The 17,532-nt window shown below is 37.3% G+C and overlaps 2 protein-coding genes across 3 annotated transcripts in view; one reads left to right on the forward strand and one right to left on the reverse strand.

The window, feature by feature from the left end:
• The window catches only part of bicdl2l (bicaudal-D-related protein 2-like), a 15,425-nt gene extending 7,672 nt beyond the window's left edge, over window positions 1-7,753 (forward strand). The window contains exon 7 of the mRNA XM_007557819.2: window positions 6,237-7,753. Coding sequence (XP_007557881.1) covers window positions 6,237-6,620 — 384 coding nt within the window. The 3' untranslated portion in view covers window positions 6,621-7,753. The remainder of the gene's footprint in view (window positions 1-6,236) is intronic.
• A 515-nt stretch (window positions 7,754-8,268) lies between these two features.
• On the reverse strand, window positions 8,269-17,092 carry abhd11 (abhydrolase domain containing 11). Of its 2 annotated transcripts, XM_007553895.2 has the most exons (6): window positions 16,828-17,092; window positions 15,459-15,594; window positions 14,980-15,153; window positions 13,601-13,771; window positions 11,537-11,718; window positions 8,269-10,870 (listed from the first exon to the last, which is right to left on the reverse strand). In XM_007553895.2, the coding sequence occupies exons 1-6, from the start codon at window positions 16,941-16,943 to the stop codon at window positions 10,735-10,737; spliced, it is 915 nt and encodes a 304-aa protein (XP_007553957.1). In that variant the 5' UTR covers window positions 16,944-17,092; the 3' UTR covers window positions 8,269-10,734. The 2 variants fall into 2 exon arrangements, with proteins under 2 accessions (XP_007553957.1, XP_016528063.1); XM_016672577.1 differs by lacking the exon at window positions 16,828-17,092 and having other exon boundaries at window positions 14,980-15,157; window positions 15,459-15,544.
• Window positions 17,093-17,532: the final 440 nt, after the last annotated feature.

The following is a 17,532-nucleotide window of genomic DNA, read 5'->3' on the forward strand; positions in this document are numbered from 1 at the left end:
ATTAAGGAATAATTTACTTAAACCAAGCTCTTGTATATTGCTGAAAAGTTCCTTGTAAGCTATTTTTATCTTATGTTAACTGTACAAAGATACTTGCAGTAGAAACTAGACAAAAATACTCAATATTTGATGTTTTTGCAGTGTAGATGCTGGAATAAATTCAGATTGACCTCTGACCTGGACCTCTCCAGTTAAAAGTCATGACATATTTTTTTTAAGGCTCTGTAGTTGTTTTTTTTTTTTTTAAATCTTTTTACTTTATTCTACTATCTGATGTGTTTTATTGCTTGTTTAATCTTATTTCACCCACAGTTGTAAAAAAATTATATTGCAAAGGGATAGCTGCTGCTGGAGGCTACTTGCTGCTACAGCCCTTCAATATTTTTCAGGAGTTACACAAAATATTTAGAAAGTAAAAAAAAAAAGAACAGAGGTAAAACTCTGCAGTAAATATGATTTACTTTTGCATACAGGCAGGTTTCTAGAGATAAACCTGTAAAAGAACATTTCTGTTGAAAAACAGTTTTGTCCTTTATAAATATATTTGCATATTGGTGTGTCTTCAGTGTATTACGGTACTAGTTCTTGTTAGTGTTTATGAGCCAGAACAACTGCATTTTTCACCCATAGTTTCACTCAGGCATCTAGATTAGCAATTTCTGTTTACAACGAGTTAAAATGTCATGAAGTTCATCCTCTTAGGCAATAATTACCTGCCTGCCTTGCTAACATGCTTAAATTGTGTGTTGTTGCGTTGCTTGATAGCTCAAAGAAGTCCGCAGGGAAGTGGAGCTGTCCCGCAGGAGGAGCATCAAGCTGAAGGCTCAGGTGGACAAACTGCAGGGAAGCACCGACGGACCCGGCTGGAGTCAGCACCGAGAGAGGGTGAGGCTCGTAGGCAAAGCCGGGACACGGCATACCTCTGCAAAGCTCTTTATAACGTCGGTTTGATCTTTATTGCAGGTCACAGACGAGGTTCTGTCGGTTCTAAGGCTACTGCAGCCGCTGATCGCGTCAGAATCCGGCCGACCCGAGCCACGAGGCGGGGAGAACCGCCTGGACTCTGCCCTGTCGGAGCTGAAGAATGTGGCTCGACAGCTGGCAATCAGCCATACCAAGCATGTAAGAGCCACACCCTGCCTTGAAGTTGTTCACTCTCGATGTATTTATTCATTCTTAAAGTTTTCCATCATTACAATCAGTTTTTTAATCAATGTATAAATATACCAACAATTATTGTCTTTTTGAAAGGGAAACTTCTAAGGATAATTTCACACAATTCCGATTTTTTTGTGAAATCGGACCTTTTTTTTTTTGGCGTGGTAGATCCCACTTCCAAATATATGCGACGTGTATGTGCTCTCCCCAGTGAACATGCGCAGTAGAGAGCGCGATAACGTCACACGTAGCGAGCGTGTGACGTTTTCGCGCTTGTTTTCACCCATAGACATTAATTAACATTGATGTCTATGTTTTCACCTACCGCCATTAAAAAGAAGTGCTCGGTGTTTGCGTGTTTGTTAATGGTGTAGCATATCTTACGATTTTGAAGTTGATGTCCGTCCAGAGCCAGCATATTAACAACTTATTTCTCATTATTGTCCGCCATGGTTGTTGTTTTCCTTGCGCGAAGCAGGCGGGATAGTGACGTTTTGTTGAGTATCAATGATGTTCAGATTCAGATCTCATTAAGGAAAAAACAAACGTCGGATTGGGTCACTTCAGGCTGCAGTGTGAATGTAACCTTTATAATCTGAAATGGTTTGCAGCCTGTAACAGATTGTCATCATTCAGCTCTATCCTTTTTTCTGTTAACTCAGTTCCCCTGTATCTGCTAGGGAAAAGCTTCGCTATGGGATACTGCTGCTGCTATCATGTTTCACATTTGGGGTTGGTCTGTTTAGGTTACAAAATACTACTAATATTTTCCAATAAATTATTTTGTAGTGTATCTCTCCCCCTGTGCTATTGTGGGCTTGGTGCTCAGGATTAAGTTCATTGTTTATTTTTTGCCACACAAAGGGTTTTACATCAAGGTGAAAATGTTTATTTTTTTTTCTAACCTGACAGAAGTTTGTGTTTCCAATTTGACGAAATGTGAAAAGGATGAATACTTTTGGTAGTTTCACCTGCATTCCTTTAGTTTCGGTTGATTTCAGTCGGCATGTCGCTCACAAGAGTGTTTTCTCAGCTCATTCCTGAGAAATGAATGAGCTGAGACAAAAGTGGAGACTAGTTTACACAGAAAACTGCTTTTTTGTATACTTTTTAAAACATCAGTGGTTGAAACAAACAGAATAAAACAATAGGAGCTCAGAAAGAGATTTCGTGTATAAAAACAAAACAACCATAAGACATCCCTGGCTCTTATTCCTTTAAACAAGTGATTAAGATCCAAGTTATTTAAAGATGGTTTCACTTTTGTAAAGATAAAGGATAACTGATCCGTTTTGGCAGGGCACCAAAATCATCATATCCTCAAAATTTCCCCTGAAGCAGCTTTTGAAAGGCCTGCGTGATCTGGTGAAGCATTGTTCACTGAAAAATGGATCGCTGAGATGAGGACTCCACCCAGGGGGTTAAGCTCAGCTATGTGGTCTTACAAGTTTATGCCTGAAAGTATCTGAGATTCTTGTTGCTCTGCGTCAATTATTAATGAGGAAGTCATAAACTGGGTTATGATTTACTAGTGATGCAAGGTGTTGATAATCTAAAGTTAGTTGCTGTTATCAATCAACTAACTAATAACTGATAAGCGGCCATTTTCTTAAAAACCAGAGTATTCTCTTTTGATTGTCTATGACGTATTATTTAGGGGCGTTGTACACAAAAACAAAGAAGAGTACATTTATGTCAAAAATTTCAGAAATGTTTTAGAAAAAACAAGGACTTGTCTGAGCTTCAGAAGTCAAACATTGGTGAAATAAAACAGAAATTCTGAGATTAGCTTTTGGAGCTCAGAAATTTCCTTTTGTTCTAGAACATTTTGGATTTTTTTTTGTGGAAATGTACTCTTTTTTTTTTTTTGTAGTTACAATGATCCTTATACGTTGTCATATATTTCCATAACATAAAGGCTATTTGATTCAAATAAAATGTGATCCATGCATTTTATGTGTTTTTTGTTGTTGATGTTGAATGTGTGAACCGCAGGAGGAGTAGATGCAGGGAACTGCAACTAATCCAAATAAGATTTTGTAACTAATCCAAATAAGAAACAACTAATTTAAACTGAACTGTGTTTTTATAATGCATCTTATGGTTGATTCTCCATTCAGGATTCAAAATCTGGAGTAAGTGGAGCAGAGGAGAGTGCTGTCCTGCAGCAGGCTCTGAGGGACAGAGACGAGGCCATAGAGAAGTGAGTTCCCACACAAACTGTCGCACTACTTTTTGTCATTTTTCCACAAATCAAGACTTCAGGCAGAAAACGGAAGCTGAAAGCCGTAAATCTATTCTAAGGAGTGATTCATTTCTTCTGTTTTTGCTGCACAGGAAGAAGGCGATGGAGGGCGAGGTGCTACGGAGTAAGACGGAGATGATGGCGCTGAACAACCAGCTGCTGGAGGCGGCACAGAAACGTCTGGAGCTGTCGCTGGAGCTGGAGGCCTGGAAGGTAAACCAGAGACGGGTTCAATGTTCGGCAGAAGCAGAGGAAGGGTGTGTTCTTTTGGTAAACACAGAACTAAAGTCAACAGAGAGTAAAACGTGAAACTCACCAAGAAAAGCCTGGAAATGTTGAGCAGAAACAAAAAGTGACTTCGAAGATTTTAATAAAGGCCAGGTTAGGAGATAAATGACGCAGGCAGAAACTCCAATTAAAACTAATTTACATTGCAATGAGCATCTGACGCTCATTAGCAGCAGCTGGTATTTGGCCTCAGGGTTTTGTTCACCCTGTTTGCACTGAGCTTCCTGCACCATGTAGTAAAAACACACAACACAGAGCTGGGTCCACAGCTTTAGCAAATTTACACCAAGAGATATTTTATGGACAGCTATTATATGAAATTAGTTATGGATTAAATTTTAATTCCAAATAATGGTATAAAATAATTAGAACAGGACATTTTAACAAGACACTGAGATGCATTTCCAACTGATGGGATAGTATGGAGCTAAATTGGGGCCATAAAGTTTGTTCAAATAAAAAAAAAATCTGAAACTGATAAAAAACGTTCACTCTGTAAAGTAGCTTTACATTTTTTCAGTTAAATTTTTTTTTTCATACTTTGAATTTCAAAACTTTTTTCAGTTTATTTTTTTTTTTAATTTAGCTTAATTTTATTTTATTTTTTTTGAACAAACTTTATGGTCCCGATTTAGCTCCATAAGTAGCTGTTAAACCCTTTTAGATTTTGTCATGTTATAGCTCAAAACTTCTGTGTTTTTGTGGGATAGATCAGCAGAGTAAATAGGACAACAAATCATGTCTTTATGGGAGACAACTATTTAAAAAAGGCTTATTAAATATCAAGGACTAGATAGATTTGCTATATCTACTTTCTGTAAATTCTCACCTTCTCTTTTTGCTCTTTGAGGCGTAAAACATTTACAGCTTTGTCCGTTTTTCTAATATCAGTGAGTCAATCTGCTGCTGGACCAGTTTAACATTCATGCAGACAGTGTTTCATTGAGAAAAATTTCACCAACATGCTCCCAAAACAGTTTGAATAATTCAGATTTAATGGTATAAGTGTGTAAATAATTTTCCCTTCAATTCTTTTTTTTAATTTAACATGAGTAATATGAGAATCTTGTTACTAATAGATACATTTTTATTCATCTTCTGCATGGGAGTTTGAGAAGAATCAAGAATATGTTTAGTCATTGTTTTTCATGTAGGTGTGTTTGAGTACACCCAGTTTATTCATTCACTAAAGAGCACAACATTATCATTTGTTATTGATTATTGCCTTTACACTCATGCACTGAGAAAATATTTAACATAAAAAAAACATTAAATGAGAAGATAGTCAATTTATATTTCACTTTCAAAAGCAAGGTAGACAAAAGAAAGTGTTATTTTAAACGTTTAATAAAATATACCCCTCATATAAAAAAATTACATCTGTATGGGATTATGATATTTATAATTTAACATGGAAAATTTGAAAGCAAAGTGTTTGTCACTTTAATAAACACGCTACTGCGCTTGACTCGACAACCTTAACGTGTAGATGTGATCGTCTCCTGTATGGATGTAATGTGGAATTTGGTGTGTTTCTGTTCAGTCAAAAAAATAAAAAGAGGCGACATAAACACCTTTACTATCTGACAGATAGTAGAGCAGAATTTAAGTTAGCTAATCAACCACCGCTGAGTTAGCTTAGCTAATAGCAGCGGTCGCTAATCTGCCACAGCGAACACTTATTAATAATTGCAAAATATACATCAAGCCTAAAAACCTGAAACTGTAACGGACTGAATGTTTCAGTGTGTTTTTAGTGTTGAATCTAGAAACTTAAAGCGCCGTTGTCGTCAGTTGCTATGGCAATGAGTCTGCGCGTAACGAAACCGACACAGAAAGCAAGGAGAAAAATGTGATTCTGAGTCGTTTTTTGCGCTATTTTTTAATTTTATTTTTTACCTTTGCTGTGGTGTACTGCATTTAATTAATAATACCAACATCTTCAGGTTTTATTTAGTTAACTGAATTGCTACGGATAGAGTGTAAAAAGATGATCTTTTTGCCCTCCGGCACTGTGCGCATGCGCGAAATTTCCGGCCCATAGAATCAATGTTTCTTATTAAAGTTTTACAGAAGCAAACGACCTCTCTTGATACAAGAGGCACATANTGAAACTGTAACGGACTGAATGTTTCAGTGTGTTTTTAGTGTTGAATCTAGAAACTTAAAGCGCCGTTGTCGTCAGTTGCTATGGCAATGAGTCTACGCGTAACGTAACCGACACAGAAAGCGAGGAGAAAAATGTGATTCCGAGTCGTTTTTTGCGCTATTTTTTAAATTTTATTTTTTTACCTTTGCTGTGGTGTACTGCATTTATTTAATAATACCAATATCTTCAGGTTTTATTTAGTTAACTGAATTGCTACGGATAGAGTGTAAAAAGATGATCTTTTTGCCCTCAGGCATTGTGCGCATGCGCGAAATTTCCGGCCCATAGAATCAATGTTTCTTATTAAAGTTTTACAGAAGCAAACGACCTCTCTTGATACAAGAGGCACATATATCATTGTCTCTTAACATTGTTTTCTCTCTTGGCTCTCCTCAGGAGGACTTTCAGCGGCTCCTCCAGCAGCAGGTGCTGAGCCAGCAGCTGGCAGAGCAGCAGGCCCAGAATAAATCTTCTCGCAAGGGCCTGTTGCGGAGAAACAAGCAGCCTCCCATCCAGCGGCCGGTCATCTTCCCGTACACGTCACCTGCACCTCCCACCACCAATTCCAACCAGATCTTTGTGAACAAATCTGCCAGTTCTCCTCCTCTAACTCCCAGCATGCCTGCTTCTCCGCTCGCTTCTGCTTCCAGCAGCGGGACGCGCACCTGGCGGGACAAGCTGAAGAAGAGCAGGCCTCGCCTCGGGTATCAGGACGCAGCCGAGCAGGAGAAGGAGTGGGGCAGGGCAGACGATGGCTTCCAGGCGGTTTCGCTTGATTGAAGCCGTCAGGACATTTAATAGACTGGATCTTTCTAAAGACTCATGGATTAAAAACATGCTGCTTCTTCATTTGACTGGTCAGGATGATGGGAGTCCAGTTCGACACCAGAAAGCCGGTCTCACATGAATCTGCTGAGCTTTTAGTTTTGATGTGACTCAGGTTTGAAGAGGAGACATTCTCCAGTCCAGGAATAGAGAAATATTTAGTAAGTAGTTATATTTACTCGATCTTGCTCTAGTTGCATGTCGGGACTCTTGAATTGTTGTGAGCAGAAACCAAGTTAACTATTATGAGAAAAACAAGCACATATTTTTCTCCAGTCCTGTTTGTCAAATAGTAAAGAATATATTGACAACGTGCTACAACCTATTAGAAATGCTAACAACTTCTGATACTTTTCACAGAGTTTTGGATGCACAATTAACCTGAATTAATTTTTTTCCAACTCAAAATTACAAAATCAACAAACCATGTAAACTACAATCTAAAGCATTCAGGATGTTTTTTCAGCCTTCGTTATTTATTGATAATGTAAGTGGAGGCTGTGCTATGCCGTGTTGGTGTATTTGTAAAAAAGGGTTTTGCTATTATGACCATTTTATGGTTTCTGAATAAACAGAACTATTGTTCTTTTATTTTATTGACATGAACTTCAACAAATGAGTATTTTCTTAATGATGTAATTTTGATCAAAATTACAGAAATAAATAATCTTACATACTTTGTGGTTCAAGCAATAAAAAGTGCTTGTCAATACCGTAACTATTGCTTGTCAAGTCCTATGAAATGACCGATTGTGACCCGTGTTTTAAATAACTCAGAGCCACCTGGTGCTCAAATATAATTTTTATTAGAACATCACATTTCAGTGAAGCAGACTATGAGCAGATTTGATAAATTATTGCTTATTGAAGCAAGTAAGTTGGAAATGAAAGATGAAAATCAGTTTTCATAAAACAGCTTCTTCTGACTTCAGTTAAAAAATAAAAGAAATTGATGCTGAAAATGATCAAGTCTTCCCTCTGCAACAGCGTACACACTGAAGGGTGTTGGCTTCAAGTATGGTGTGTTCACAGACCTGAAAAGAATTGGATTCCTAAGTTTCTGACTTTTCTGCCAAACTGAAGAATAACAAAAAAAACTAAATTTTAATCTCCAGATAATTTTGTCAAAACCAATAGTATTTAAAAAGATTCAAGCAGCTTGATAATTAATTTTCTGCTGGAAAACATGTTTTGCACCTTGGATCTGTTGCTAATCGTGCAAAACATTACTGAATACCGTAACATGTAAAGAACCTAAAAGTACAGTTACAACTTGGTATAAATAAATACATTTTTACTGAAAGCTCAACATTTTTACAGGTTTTAGACATTTTATTGTATAATATCTCCAGCAATTTATATATATTTATATATAATCCACTCCTATATGGATGTAGTGAACATTTAAAATTTATATATTTCCATTATTCAGAGTAAGTGCCTCCACTGGGGGACATGTTGAACAAACAAAGGTGTACACAGCACAGAAAGGTAACAGCTGAAAAGGCATGCGCATAGTGTCAGAGAATACAATCCTGACCAAATCATTACAGTCTTCAAACAAACCCATGTTGGCAGACAGTTCTCCTTTTAAATATTTTTTAAACTACAAAATCTGCATTCAAATGTCCCCCTGACAATCTCTTAAATTGTGCCACAACACAAATCCATCCTGCGGGAGGAGGATTTAATCGTTGAGGTTTATAAAAATAATTTAAGTCAGTATAATTTAATTTAATCTGAGTTTTTTTTTTTAGTCTTTTTCTCTATTCAAACATAAAACACTGATTGTAGTAAACATTTAGTGCTTTAAATGTTAATTCACACAGACCTGGCAACCCAGCTGCCAATCTAAAAGTCTACTGAACATCGCTATAGAATCTTATTAAAGTTTTACAGAAGCAAACGACCTCTTGACAAAAGAGGCTCATACAAATAAATGAACACCCTGCTTATTCTCACATGTGGCAGTTTCACTACTGGAACAAACTCATCGACGCCGAGGAGACTGAAATTAAATCAAAACCACTGCGATTGGGAACCTACATATGTCGCTGCAGCATATATACTTTGTGATATATTCACTTAGCCTTGTGCCTTATTCATAAAGATAACTGGAATACACGGGCAGTAAACAGGGAAAACACTGACCAACTACAGAGACACAACAATGTCACCACGGCTTGTCGCCAGACACAAAGGAAAAATGAAGACCGAGCGTTTCAAGTCGCAGCCTGAGAGAATCAGGAAAGAGTTTGTGTTAATACTGCATTGAAAAAGTTTCAGCTTGAATCCAGTAGATAATAAATATGTTAGCATAAAAATATAACCAGCGCTCTGAGAGGGGTTGTTTTTATAACGAATTAACCGACTAGCATCGAACATTCTTAATAAACCACTATTACGAACCACAAAGTTACAGTACGGACCAGAGTTTGGTCCAAAACCTCCTCAGATACAGTTTTTATTTTACCGCAGTGCTGCTTTAACTCACATCCGCAAACACAGAAAACACTTCCCTCACAAAACGGACATACATACAGCGGCTCTCGCAACTCTGCACATAACCAACTTATTTTGAATTTTAATGCAACTTTTGTTTGACGTAATAATCAAGTCTGCATACGTGAAGCACTTTTTGACTGAATTTCAGCTTTTAGTTTTCTATCAATTACAGTAAAACTGGTGAACCTGAAGTCAAGCTAATTTCTATCCATTGGCCTAAAAAGGTTCCTATATGAAGGTGATGTTCAGAGAAAAATCCACATTATATGAAAAGCATGGCTCTAGGAAGACAGTCTGAAGTAATCAGAAAATTCTGCGATTCAAAAACATTTGATGCAAAGATAAAAGCCAAGCTTATAAGACAGAAATGAAGGACCAGTAGAGGCATCCGACAAGAACTGGGAGTTTTCTACGATTTGCTGGGGAACAGCCTGGGATCCTCTGTTTGTTTGAGTTAAAGATTAAAGTAAAAAAAAAAAAAGAAAGGTGCATTTTATTAATAAAACTTTGGTTTAAAGAAATAAAAACTGAGTTTCAGGGCTATAATTTCATGAGATCGGTTTGGCACAAAGCAACACTACATAGTGAAACATGGCAGTGGCAGCATCATGACATGGGGTTACTTCGCTTCATGTTAAAGAAATTATGAACATCAGTGAGTTTTGGGCTGTGGAGGGTCGATGTCAAATATGGTTAAGTCAAGACGAGGGGTTGTGAGTCTTTCTAAAGCAGACTAAGAGCTGAAATTAAATCAAAAAGTGCTTCCATTTGTTTGAATATTTGGACTTTCTCTGTAACAGATTTCCATTTTCCACTAGAAATGAACAGGATTTGTGTCCCCATGATGTTTACAATGATTTATTACACTGCAAAAACAATATTTTACCAAGTATTTTTGGTCTAGTTCCTAGTGCAAATATCATCGTTCACTTCAAAAAGGACAAAACTAATTAAGAAGCAGCTTAGCGAGATATAGGAGCTTGTTTTAAGTCAATTATTTCATAACAATGAAAAATGCTAAGGAATAATTTCACTTATAATGAGATGTTTTTCCTACCATCTGCAAGTTGAAGTAGTACTTTTTCATCAATATTTAAGGAATTTTTAGCTTAAAACAAGGTAACTTAGTTAGTTTTGTCTTATTTCAAGTGTAGAAACGAGACCAGCCATACTTGGTAAGATTTTGTGTTTTTGCAGTGCATCCTTTCATGGCTTTCTAAATAAGGTGTGTAAACTTTTGCGATCCACTGTAGAAGAACAAAAAGACAGTACAGTGCAAATGACAGTTTCTTTGGATTAGTACATTACCTCCAAAAACAACCCCATGATGTTAAACGGATCTATAAACAAGTCAACTGAAACATACCTACAAGCTGGATAATCTACGACCACTAATAAATTAAAATCCTCTACGCAGAACGACTAATGGCTTTAAAAATAAGAACTGACTGCTGCAAAAGAGAGCGGGTTTGGTCCTGTTATGGCGAATATTAGGATCGTTATCGTCGACTCCGCTCCACGCTCAGAGGCGCTGTAGAGAGTCCGCAGGCGCGGCCGGAGGCGGCTAAGACTGGAGGAAGGAGATGATGGAGCTGATGAAGTCCAGAGGCTTGTCAGCGTGAATCCAGTGGCTCGCGTCTGGGATGTACTGGATGTCGGCGTTGGGGAACAGCCTCTGGATCTCTGGGTAATCGTCGGAGCTGCGAACAGCAGCGGAAAGAAAAGCACAAAGATGGTCGTAAATAAGGAGCAATTAATTTGACTAACAACTTTAGTTTCAAAGTTCAAGTGTTACAGTTTGAAAACTACTAAAAGTTTAAATTATTAGTGTAAGTAACCCGAAATTAAACTCCTTATTTGTTTGTATCCCTTTTTTAGTGCTTATTGTTGCTTCTTTGTTTTATTTATATAATCTATGGTTAACTTTATTGGTTTGATGCTTTTATTTTGATAGGACAACTTCTGCTGTATTTAATGAACTGCAGCTTAAAATAATATTAAAATATTTATTTTTGCAAAATAAATATTTATTTACTTTGTAAAATAAAAATGCATATTTTTTATTTTAAATTAAAACCATGATTTTTTTTACCTTTAAGTTTCTTCTTAGTTTAAAATCAGATATAAAAGCACAAAAATTATCCTGAATAAATTTGAATTATATCTATAATGTTATTGCATTTAGAAATGAGTTAAAATGACCAAAGTTTGTAAATGCAGAACAGATTTCTCTGCAATGGCTCCAATCAAAAGAAAACTTCTCTAATAACAAACCAGAGCAACATGCTAACAGCAAATTACTAAAGTATAAAATCAAATGTCTATTATCCTCATTGGAAGATAAATGTTTCTGTGATGTTTTCTACCTGATATAAGCAGAACTGGCTCCGCCCAGAAACAGCGTTGGCCCCTCGTAGACGGAGTCCAGTCTGGGGAAACTCATGATTTCCTCCAGGTGAGCTGCGATGGCCTCCAGGTTGACCCTCCAGGAGTAATGTCCGTTCTCCTCCACCAGGTTGGTCAGCAGGAACTGGCGCACAGAGTGCTCCTGTGCAGAGACGAAGGGAGGAAATTACATTTTGTTATTACAGGGGACAGAGTACAACGCAAAGTTTTAACCAAAGATAAAACTGAGTTTGTCCAGTTTTATCACCCAAATCAGCTTTCCTTCTTTCTTAAACTTGGCTAAATACAGCGAGTGTTTTAAAAGAAAGTGACCCAAATCCTGGTCTAATTACTGAAAATAAATGTATTCAGTCGAACCCAAAAGAAGCTGAAAACTAGATCTCTTCCTTTCAAGACAGAAAATGTGCAAAATCTACTACGGCGTACAAGGGTAACTCTAAGGAAAAAAAGTGGTAAATTTCTGCAAAAAACCTCTGAAGTTTTGAGAGTAATCTCAGACATTTTCTAGAAAAAACAAGGACATTACTTACTGGGAACAAAAAATCTGATTTTTAGATTAGTATCAGAAATTTTCTACAAAAAAACAACAACAAAAAAAACAAAACAAAACAAAAAAAAAACAGTAAGAAATGTCTGAATTTCAAATGTCAAAATGTTTGAGTTTTTTATTTTTTGAAAATTTCCAAGTTTTCTAAAATAATTCTGAGCTTAATCACAAAACTTCTGAGTTTTTGGCAGAAATTTACTAATTTTCTATGACTACAATGACCCTGATATATGGAGAAAAGTACATAAAAAAGTGCAAAATTTCTGCCAAAAAAATAACATTTTGAGAGTAATATCAGGAATTTTCAAGAAAAAACAGGAAAAATAAAAATCAGTTTAAATGAGTAATACAATTCCTCATTAATATTGATGTACTGTAGTCTCTCCCACAAGTTATACATTCTTTAAATATCTTGTCTGCACTAAATGAAAATTAATATATATTGACTGCACTGCATAAAATAATAAGTAATTTAAAGAACGGCGACAGTATGGTTGTCGCTTCACTACACGTCTAAATAAAGGAGATTTTTCTCAATAAAATACTCAAGTTCATCAAACTAACACAAAACCAAAACAAGATTTTTAAAAAAGCAACTGGACTTCAGTTCTTGTAATTAAGTTGTTCTGTTTTTAAATCTTTTTGTTTTTTCCCCTCATCGGTGTGAAACTTACCTGCGACTCGTTTAACCTGCCTGACTCTCCCTCTCTCTCTGCTTCCAGCTCTGTTCTCTGTTCGTTTGCCTAACAACAGCATGACGAAACAACTTCATAAAAACTTCAGCCACTTAGAATACGGTGTTAACTTCCCTTTCAAAATACAAAATTCTTCTTACATACTTGCCCTTTTCCTGCACTGAAAAATGATCAGATGTTATTTATTGCTGCTGCATTTGCTGTCATGACTGGCTAATAAAAAACACAAACACACTGCATGTTACCGGCACAGCAGGAGAGAAGAAGCATGTATTACTTGAATTGAAGTTATTACAGCAAACAGTATTAAATTAACAGTATTAGGTTCAAAGGGGAGTATTAAGTAAAATCAAATGTTAAAATGTTGGGTAACACTTTATTTGAAGGGGTGTGAATGAGACTGACAGGTAAATAAATATATTTTAATGCAAAGTTTCATTAACATTTCCATTAAAATTCAATTAAAAGTGTTATTATTTCCCAGATGACACTTCATAAACCGTCATGAAGAGCCCGCCATGTCAGCATCATGTCGGTTTTATGCACACAACTTCAAATAAAGTGTTACCAAATGTGTAAACCTCAAAAATTTAACAAAATAAATAAACTAACTAATACAGCCATATTAAATAAATTAGAATATAACAAAGTGTAAGCAGGTATTAAACACTCTTATGGATGAAACGATAAGTCGGGAGAAGGAACAAATCTACACTTTTTCCAGGATTTTGACCTGTGGGATGAACGGTGCTGGAGTGAAATAAAGACGCGGCGTTTCGAACCTTCACTAAGCTCCGCAGCTGATCCTCAGCCATCCGCCTGGCGGTGGAGCGAGGGATGTCAGTGGAGATCTTCATCTCCTGCATGGCCTGGATGTAGTAGCGGAAGTTGGTGCGCGTGGTGGTCTGGGCCGGGCTGATGTCGACCACCACCAGCCGCTCCACCAAACTGGGCTGCAAACAACAACAAAGAGACGCTGAGACTGGCAGCTGCGGACAAGCCTGCCGCAATTAAAAATAAACGTGATAATTTCCGTTCTGATTATTAATATTCTTTTAGACATTATAATCCATTTTATTTGTGGTTTAGGTTGTGACTTTAATTTGTTGTCGTGTTTTATCCTAACGTGAATTGTTTGTTACAAAATTCTAATTCACTGGTTTTTCAAAAGGCAAATTATTGGTTAATTTAACAAATAATTTGTTAACTTGAATTATTTTCAAGTTAACATCGATATAATACCTTAAAACAGTCTCAAAACAACAATATTATCGTTTATCGCAAAAATTACTGGGACAAAATTTGTTGTTGTGACAGGCCTGGCTGTGAGGAAAAACAGGAATCTCAGCTTTGAAGGACCTGATTAGAAGTTTAAAATACCAACATCTAACTTTAAGGACATTAGGACTAATTAGCATAGAGGATAAATAAGTTAATAAGCAAGTCTATGTGGCCCAGAGGGACATGTAGACAGAACATTGAAAATAACCACAGGATGCTTAAATAATATTTTATCAATTAAATTAAAGTAGTTTTCAATGGAAGAGAATTTGGGCCACAGGAAAAAATTATCTGACTTTATTCTGACTTTAGTCTTTTAAGATAAAAAGTCAGAATTCTGAGAAAAACTCGGTCAAAATCCTCAGAATTCTGACCTTTGACCCCACAAGACTAAAGCCAGAATTCTTGTATTTTTCCGTGGCCATAATTTTTTTCTGTTGTTTTCTCATGTATTCTGCCACATTACATCAATGTTTTGTTTTATATAACTTTAAGAAGGACTCATCGAGTGCAGAGGCGGATATTTATTCATATTTTAGAGGTTTATTAATAAGTTTTAAGGACGTTCATAATCTCGATATGGCCCAAATTAAAAATGAGTTTGACATTCCTGCCTTATGAGTTCATTTATAAGCTAAAACTGTTCACTGTTAGAAAATGTGATTCTGATAAGAGATGTAATGAATCCAAAAGAAACAAGATACCAGATAATTCAAGTGTTGTAACCCAAATTAAATATTAAATTTCATTTAGGTGTGAACTTTGCTGTGTCATTATCTCATGTTAAAAATGAGCCAGTGCCTGAATCCTCTCTGACCTAAAAGGTCGGTGTAGATGGCAGCGTCGCCTCGTCACACGCTGACATTTAGGGATTGCCCACCTGTGTCAGAGCGGTTGTCATGGCGGTCTTCCCGCCCATGCTGTGGCCGATCAGGACGCACTTCTCGATGTGCAGCTGGCTGAGGAGATGTTTCAAATCGGCGGCCATCGCTTCATAGGTCAGCTCTGGAGTGTGAGGGCTGTTACCGTGGTTACGGGCATCTACAGTCAACACCTGACTGGACAAAGGACAGGTAAGACACTTGGAATGGGGGAAAAGGAGGCAACAGAGCGAATTTTCTCAGCCCGGGAAGCCCTGACGTCACCAACAAAAGAGGTGTTGTGACAAACGTATTCAAGTTGAGCCAAGCAGGTGTCATTTATCAGCCGAGAGGCGGCATCAAATGACTGCTGCCAGCACATGTCCAATTTCTCTAAAAAGAGCTATTGACGAGCGGCTGCGGACAAAAGCGAGCGCACAATGACGAACTGTTCCAGACGTAACAACAGACGGGTGTGAAGTCTTCATCAATGCGTTACCTTTCGGCCTGTGCGCTGCACCAAGGACTTGGCGATGGAGTGGAAGTTGGATTTACTGCCGAAGAGGCCATGGAGAAACACCAGGGGAGTGCTCTCTCCTTTACCGTCAAACACGTCATAAGTCAAGTTGACAGGACTGAGGGGGAGAAAAACACATTCAAGTTGAGGAGGGTTGATAAATGTTCAGTAGTCACATATTCTGATGACAAAAACAATCAGAGTATCTTTGTTTTCTAGCCTGATGAGGAGAATGTACCAATTAAACAGAGCGCCACAAGATGTTATGCAATACTATTTTCCAATCCATAGATAATCTTTGAGTAAATTACTTTGCTTCCATCTGCTGGTGCAGCACAGATATTCACATCAATAGCCTTTATTGCTAAATTTACTGTTGTGACGATCAAATATCACAAGATCAGATAATTTCTACATGAGAGTAGCAAATGTATTTTAAAAGTTAAGTAAGTTATTACTACCTCAGCCTAATTTTCTTTTTAAAATATAGATAGAACTCATGTTTTTGCCATACATTCAGTAATAATCTATCTATCTATCTATCTATCTATCTATCTATCTATGTGACACCGTATTAGTTTTACTCAGTGTTACTCAGAATCTCCCAGCATGTCTAACAGGAACCCTGCTGTTACTTAAAACAAATATCTGCAAGAATGCAACTTAAAAAAAAAAGTCAGTGCTGATATTTTTTTAGTTCGAGCCAATGTTTAAAAAGGAACTATTCATATGTAATATTTAACCTTAGGAATTAGCTTGGTCACATATTTTCTTTCTACAACTAAGAGATACGTGTAATGTGAAAATCACACAGATCATCCACAGGCCAAAACATGCAGATATAGCATATATCCATATAATCTTAAAATGTATTCAAAATCTTTTAGACAAACGAATAAAATATAGATTAGGATTTGTAACCGATTCCTAAGGCACAAATTCTAAGAATATGGAGGATAAAAATATAATCTTTATTTAAAAAAAAATATTTGAAATCCTGCAATGTAGCTGAGATGCTAACTTGGTGTTCATGTATATTAGCATTTAGATTTCAGGACACATTTTCAGAAATTCAGATTTAATTTAGTTTTACCACTAGCTTTAGATTTGAAGCTGCTATATAAAGAAACGACTCTGGATAAATTTGCTAAAATGCATGAATGATATTTAAATCTGTTAATGCTTTAAAGACATTACAAGGTGACAGACGGTAGCGGTTAAATAATGGAGTGGTTTAAATCAACATCAACACCAACATCGCGCCATAATTTCCACTCAGAACCACGGCGGTACCAGTACCCAGCCCGGGCTGGTGGAGGACACCTGTTAGCCGGGAAGCTAGCGGGGATACCTGGATGAGCTGGCTGTCCGGACCGGGGGAGCCGCATCCACCTGTCCGGCGAACAAACGGCAAGACGGCCGGATGCTCGGCAGTCCTCTGTGAACCAGGCGACACAAAGCAATCATGGCAGCATAGGTTCGGTTACTGAACGGTCCACAAACAACATGTGCCTTTGAAAGCGGCCGCAGTGACAGCACAGAGCCGGGGAAAGAGCATTCAGAGCGGCCCCGGAGGTCGACACCAGAGAGAACCCCCCCCCTCCGTCCGTCAACAGCTGACGGTGCGTGATGACGTAAGAGGAGGGGGACATTTTACCCTGGGTACAGTCTGTCAGGCACGGAGTCTGTTCCATTGATACACATCGATGGTTCCTTCAGTTCAAATTCAGTTCGATTAAATTTAGAAATACTTTATTGACCAACTAAGGCAGATTAAATGTTGTTGTAAGTCATATTATTTTGTCAAGCTTCTTTAAAGTATTGTTGTAGAGGCTGATAGCTATCAACAGGCAGGAACTCCCGTAGCAGTCTGTATCCAGTTTGAAGAAGCCTCCTACTGAGGACAGTGTTTTACGATGAAAGTCTCCTAAAGAGAGAGTTCTGGGTAGTTGATTTTGCGTAAAATCAGTCTGTTGTCCAGATGAAGACGGAGGTATTTATAAAGGCCAAAAAAAAAAAAAAATAAATAAAATCTTATCAAGTATTTTTGTTCTTT

Source organism: Poecilia formosa, unplaced genomic scaffold (genome assembly GCF_000485575.1).
Source record: "Poecilia formosa unplaced genomic scaffold, Poecilia_formosa-5.1.2 Scaffold3, whole genome shotgun sequence".
Lineage (NCBI taxonomy): Eukaryota > Metazoa > Chordata > Actinopteri > Cyprinodontiformes > Poeciliidae > Poecilia > Poecilia formosa.

What these genes read in the sequence shown, in the direction of transcription:
- abhd11 (XM_007553895.2), bottom strand. Translation starts at nt 16,943, where the DNA reads ATGATTGCTTTGTGTCGCCTGGTTCACAGAGGACTGCCGAGCATCCGG. An exon ending in CGGACAGCCAGCTCATCCAG is followed by an intron (nt 15,595 to 16,827) that starts GTATCCCCGCTA and finishes TCTCCCCCTCAG; the next exon opens with TCCTGTCAACTTGACTTATG. An exon ending in TGACAACCGCTCTGACACAG is followed by an intron (nt 13,772 to 14,979) that starts GTGGGCAATCCC and finishes TGTTGTTTGCAG; the next exon opens with CCCAGTTTGGTGGAGCGGCT.